The sequence below is a fragment of the Erpetoichthys calabaricus genome, assembly GCF_900747795.2.
Source record: "Erpetoichthys calabaricus chromosome 1 unlocalized genomic scaffold, fErpCal1.3 SUPER_1_unloc_7, whole genome shotgun sequence".
NCBI classification, from domain to species: Eukaryota; Metazoa; Chordata; class Cladistia; order Polypteriformes; family Polypteridae; genus Erpetoichthys; species Erpetoichthys calabaricus.
This window is the reverse complement of record NW_026261598.1, coordinates 312,061-318,246: the sequence shown is the minus strand read 5'-3', so window position 1 is coordinate 318,246 and position 6,186 is coordinate 312,061. Positions and strand designations below refer to the sequence as shown.

General features: G+C 42.7%; 1 protein-coding gene across 7 annotated transcripts in view; it reads left to right on the top strand.

Annotated features, from left to right (window-relative positions):
- Positions 1 to 1,426: 1,426 nt before the first annotated feature.
- The window catches only part of LOC114644341 (NACHT, LRR and PYD domains-containing protein 3-like), a 99,399-nt gene continuing 94,639 nt past the window's right edge, over positions 1,427 to 6,186 (top strand). For all 7 annotated transcript variants that reach the window (XM_051921949.1, XM_051921948.1, XM_051921944.1 and 4 more), the window contains exons 1-2: positions 1,427 to 1,595; positions 5,873 to 6,039. In XM_051921949.1, the coding sequence (XP_051777909.1) occupies positions 1,511 to 1,595; positions 5,873 to 6,039 (252 nt within the window). In that variant the 5' untranslated portion in view covers positions 1,427 to 1,510. The remainder of the gene's footprint in view (positions 1,596 to 5,872; positions 6,040 to 6,186) is intronic.

Sequence of the window (6,186 nt, the reverse complement as noted above, 5' to 3'; positions counted from 1 at the left end):
ATGAAGACATACATATTATATTGGATAGCAGTCTGAAAGGAGGTGATACCAAGAAAATTAATGCCATTGTACAGGTTGTGTGTCAGGCATGTGGTGATGCCTTTGGCTTGAAAGAAGGTAAGACAATCAGGCTATCAGCAGGTCCCAAGATGAGGCAGTGAAAGGATTCATAAGCTAAGGACACTCAAGAAAAAATGTCAAAAAGCAGATGATGCAGAAATGGAAGCCATGAGCCAGTTAACCTCTAAGGTAGGGCAGAGGAGGAGGACGTTTGGAGCATTCAATGATACAGAAATGATCCTGAAAAAGCAGAGAGAGGAGTAGCGCCAGAGGAAAGCCTTTTACAAGAACCCCTTTCAGTTCATAGACAAACTCCTGAAAAAACCAAGAAATGGGAATCTAGTGAGCTGTAAGGAAAAAGTAGAAGAGAAGGTAGCAGCAGCACATGGGGAACCCAGCAGGGAATGACCTCTTCAATTACCAATTTTAAACCACATACCCCTTACAGCGCGGCATATTTCACCAATGAAGAAGTAAGGGCAGTAGTGGAAAAAGCTCAAGCAGGATCTGCACAGGACTATCGGGCATCATGTATAAGATGTACAAAAACTGTTCACAGACTCTGAGTAGGATATCTAAGCTGTTGTAGGCACTCTGCCAGTGTTCAAGGCTGATGTTCCTACTTTTTCATCCAGAGGGACACTTTGTTCCTTAAGAACTGAATTTGGCAGGATTGACCACTTCAGAGAAATCTCACTGCTAGATGTCAAAGGGAAAATATTCTGGTTCATTATTGTCAAAGATGAACAACAGCTGGGTCTTCACAGCACATTGCATTGAACCTCTGTGAATGTCTCAAGAAAGGGACATTTTGGAGGAAGTAAAAAATGAAACTATATTTCAGTTTATGACTTGAAGTTATTAATAAGATAATAAAATATCAATTAATAACAAAGTCATCTATCTGATTTTATAATGCAGATTCTAACAGAGGTTGTTACTTCACTATTTATTGTGATTGACAGTGAAAGTGAAGCTTCTCTGTGTAGCTGCAGCAGCTCGGTTTCCACCAAAGGTGGTAAGACTGTCATACAGCATGAGGAGAACCTCCTGTGACTTCACCCCTGCAGGCTCCCACATCCACTGGAGAACTTTAAGGGGCTCCAGACTGATCAGAGAGGACACGGCCATTGAGTTTACATTTCACAAAAATGTTTTTTTGTCTTCTTACTCGAGGTTCACAACTGGAGTTCAGCTCCTGAGTCTCTTGTTAAGTTTCTAAAAGCTCAGATGTTTGTGGACCTTCACACGGAGATCATGTCCGTTAAGTGTTCAAATGAGTGACACACCTAAGTCTGCCGTATCCCTACTCAGCTCTTGTTGTTTTTTTTTATTTTAATGTCTTCTCTGTTTTGTTTCCACAGTCCTAGCCTGCTGAGAGCCCACCTGAACTTTGGTGAAAGGAGTCTTTAGAAGAAAGAAACGGTCATTTAAACCACAAAACCTAAAGATGAGTGAAGACGGCGTGTTTAAGAAGTTTGTGTCAATGGTCTCCAGGAAAGGAAGATCTAAGAAAGACATTGCTGCTCTGTCTGGTGAGAAAAACTTCTCACTTTTTCCTTGAATTTCAAAATCTTCATCCCAAACAGTTTGAAAGACACACACTTTATGCACAATACCAAATTCCTTGTGTGTGTTATTATTTTTTTTTTTTGGCATATTATTTGCTCTGTGAATGTTGAGTGTGTGGACTGTCAGCTTCTATCACTCACTGTGTTGGAATTTTGCGGTTTGTGCTTTAATCTTTGTGACTTCACATCTGATTGTCACTGAGCAGTGCTTTTACAACTCCATAGTTGAGTGTTGTTTAAATGTTCCATATGTGCTGTTAACAGTAAGTTAATGTCATATTAGTGTGCTCTTTATTATCACTCTTTTACTTTTTTGATCCTGGTGCTTCTGCAGTGCTCCTTAAAAGACACACATAAACACCACAGCTTTCAGATGAGAGCGACCCTTAAAAACACAGCCCTTCACAAAAGCAGGCCTCAGTGCGAGTGCAATGTGACACAGTAAAAGAGGGTCCGAAGTCAGGGGGGGGAGGAAGGGGCTTTGTGCTGCCTCCAGGATTGCGCAGACATTTTAAAGCACTCTTGTTCAGTTTTCTTTTCACCCATTTTTTTTTTTTGTGCCACCTGTCCATCTCTCTTTTCTATAAAATAAGGGGTGACTTTTCTTAGTTTACAAATGAAGCAACTGAACTCACTACAAGAAATGCTGCACTGTAACGACTTTAAAATGTTGTTTACTGATTTTTAAGTTATTACAGTTCATTTTGAAGACGTTTATTCAGAGCATCGTACAAGAAACATGTAAATTTAATTGTGTTTATCATGGGTCCTGGGTATGACGTTAAACGGTCCTCCAACTTGCAGGGAAATCATGGGGGTTGGTGTCAGGATTGGCACTCCAGCCACCATATTAAAATTTCACAAAGCTCCGAGACGACAGAAAGGACTCCTTTTTTCTCTCCGTGGGAGTAGCTCTGCTGCAGCCGTCCAAAGGAAGGCTGCTCGCATCATGAAGGGGATGGGGGAAAGCCCTCGGGAGCCCCATCCCCGGAAGAGTCGAAACTGTTGGAGAGCCAACAGGGTCGGGTCTGTTGGGGATCGGAACTGGTGTGGTGCTGAGGCGTCGCCTGCTGCACCACAGAACTCGGGTCCCAGCTTGAGGCAGCACATACAGGTGGGCGCATGGAACGTCTTGTCTCTCCAGCAAGATGATCATCTTCCTATGCTGTTGGAGGAGCTGCGTAAACTCTGCATTTCAGTGGTGGCACTCTCTGAGGTGCACAGACCGGGGACTGGACAGATCTCTTTAGGTGGATACACCTTTTATTGGTCTGGTCAGTCTGATGGCTGTCATAATCGGGAAGTACCTGTTGCTGTAGCAGATTGTCTTCTTCCGATGGTGTTCGATGTCACTCCTTTCAACGAGCGTATTATGAGACTCAAATTACAGCACTCTCTGGGTGCCTTGTCTGTTGTCTCAGTGTATGCTCGCACCGCGGTGAGTGAGGTCTCAGTGAAGGACACAGTTTATTCGCAGCTTCTCTCGGTGGTTGATGGGAGCCTATGAGGTGACATTCCTCTGGTCATGGGTGACTTCAATGCAGCCACTGACAATGACATGGCTTCCTATGAGGATTGTCTCCATCCCCATGGGTCTGGTGACCATGGTGAAAGTGGCTCCATGTTCCTTGACTTTGCAAAAGGTCTGGGGTTGCGAATTGCTGGATCCTGGTTCCAGCGCCCTGAACTACATCGTTGGACTTGGTACTCCAATAGTGGTGGTGTGGCGAAGGAGATCGATCACATCCTCGTGGGCAGACGCTGGAGGCTCTTTCAAAACTGCAGGTCTACAGCAGTGCCTGGCTGCAGCAGATAGAGGGTCATTTCCAGAGGTCAGGACTGGACCGCGTGTCTGCGTGGGGTTTACAAACTGGGATCCCGAGTTGTTTCTCTGTGTAGTGGGTGCGGCAACGCACTGTACCAGTGCATGCTCCCGAACTTGTTTATCATGAAACTGCTAAGCGTAGGCTACAGTTACAGCCATGGCTAGATGAGAAATAAACACAAAATAATAAATACAAATACACACCTGCTATGAGGGTGGGGGCCCAACTTCAGTCAAGTGTAATATCTGACATTAGATGGTAAGCTAAATGCACTCTCAAACGTAATGCAGCTGAAATAAAGATTTGTAATTTAAATTCTGAAAGCCTTCATTTGCATTACCTTAGCAAGTCAGAGAGAGTTACAAGACCCTCTCATGATGTCAGTCGTGCAGTTTGACATCTGAGATTCACCCTGTTGTAGGCCCGGACTCTTCTGTGTATTTGCAAGAGCTGACAATAAATAATCCCTCATCTACAAGCTAAAGGCATACAATGAGACTGCAAGTAAAGGAGAAAAGAGATTCTTGTCTTGTGCTTATCACACCAGCAGAGAACTTGCCATACTTAGACACCAGGCATCACATTATTGGCTTTCAGAATGTGGCACATGTCACTCGCAATACTTTGGAAATGGGAAACTGTGCTAAAATGTATTTGAGTTGTGTATTTTGCCAACCCCAAGCAATGTCATGCTCTAGGTGATGAGATCCAACAACTGCAGTCGTTAGGTTTGACTTCCCTCCTGACTACTTGTGTGGTGAGCCCCAGCTTAAGACAAGGACATGGATATATTGTGTGTTTGTGTGTGTGTAAATATATATATATAAGCATTTATAAGAAAATCTAAACAAAGCACACAGCAGCCTTATTGATCTCAACTTTGTTGTTTGTAAAATCATTGAAATAGTGGTGCACATGTGCCTGAAGCTTATGCCTGTCTGTACAAAGAGTGGCCTGGCACTCTGAGCAAACCTTTGTCACACATCACACATATAACTTGTTAAAAAATTAAAATGTGATATCTATCTCTTTCATGAAGCAATTACAGAAAACGGTCCTACTTTTGAATCAGTTAATTATCAGTCAAATCAAATCAGTTGATTACAAACTGCCTGAAGGGCCCTGAGTTGCCTTGATAGCCTGTATATTGTAATCTGTTCATTCAAGCCAATAAAAGGGGTCATTTTGCTTGACCTTTCAATGCATTCATAATAACTAACAAGATATAATACCCTACTAAATTAGTTAACTAAGTCGCATCTGAATGTTACGCTATGCATACTGAAACAAGCACCAAGATGGAAAGACAGAATGGGAGTTAAGGCCAGTAATAGGAGTGTTTATTTTACAACAGATCTTAGTCTTCTAACTTCTTAAAATAAGAAAGTGTTCATGTTACCACAATTTAAACACATAGAGAAACAGACTTAAAAATATAAGATTTTCTGCCATTTACATGTTTTTAATGTTGTATGTTTACTGCTGGAGCAGAAGTTGGTTGTGATGTGCACCAGTAGCTCCACTCCACTGTAGGACACGTTGGCATTGTCCCATTTGGCTTGGCATTCTGTGGCACACAAGTCCTGATAATTCATCAGAATAAGAAGCAGAAAGCCAACTGCATTACCACCACCTGAACAGTAAAATGAAGGGCAAAACTGCAACTCTACCAACATTGTGGTCATCTGAGTCATCTGAGAATGAAGACAAAAGTCAAGGATCAGCTGACATGTCTGTGGAGACGCCTTCACACAACAAAGGAACCCAGAAAGGACATTCATGTTTTAGGCTGAAACCCCAAACTGAACTCTGGTTAAATCTGATGAGCAAATAAAGACATTGGATCTGTAACTGGAAAGGACCTTTGATTAAATTTAATCACCACAGGCTGCTGTTTCCTTTAAAGTCAGGTATGGACATTTCTTTTGGCGCTGGAGACTGACCACACTATAGTGACTGAGACAGCTGTGATCTTTGAGCCTTGGAGATCAGAACTCATTCAGTGTGTCAAAGATCCACTCCTCTAAATATGAGCTTTGTGGTCAGTATTTGAGTGTCTTCTTAATTATATTATTGATTTGGTGGTCCTCTCTTGAAGAGATATTACTGACCGAGCAAACCACACTGGCCATCACAGAGTTGTAGAACATGTAAAGGACGTCACTACTCATATTAAAGGAGCAAAGTCTGCCCAGTAAAAAGTGTCTGCTCTGCCCTTTCTTATACACAGCAACTCCACTGTGTTATGAGACCAGTTCAACCTGTCATTGATGTTATTCCATCATATTTACTGTGTGAATAGATGAGGCCAGTAGTTAGGACTGAGATAAGCGGTCATGTCAGACTGAATTCTCATCCCTGAGCCTCCAACATGACCACATCTCTTAATTTTCATCATTTCTCTTTCCATTTCAGGTTTAACACAGAGGTTTCCTAAAGTAATCCAAACCTTCTCTCATGAGGATCTCCTCAAAATCACCGAGTTCTACAAGCCCTACCTGACCTATGTGATTGAATACGACATCACGAGTATCCTGCAGAACCTGGCCACCAAGAACATCCTCACCAACGATGAGGCCAAGGTAGGTGGGTCTCCCTGTCAGTATGAGGCCCAGAGAGCTGAGCAGAGATGGTGAGCTCAAGAGAATCATCTGAGACTGTGTGACCCTCCATAGCAGTTATTTCTGTTATTGTGAGGTCATCAGACCCTAGAGACCACTCTGCTGTGC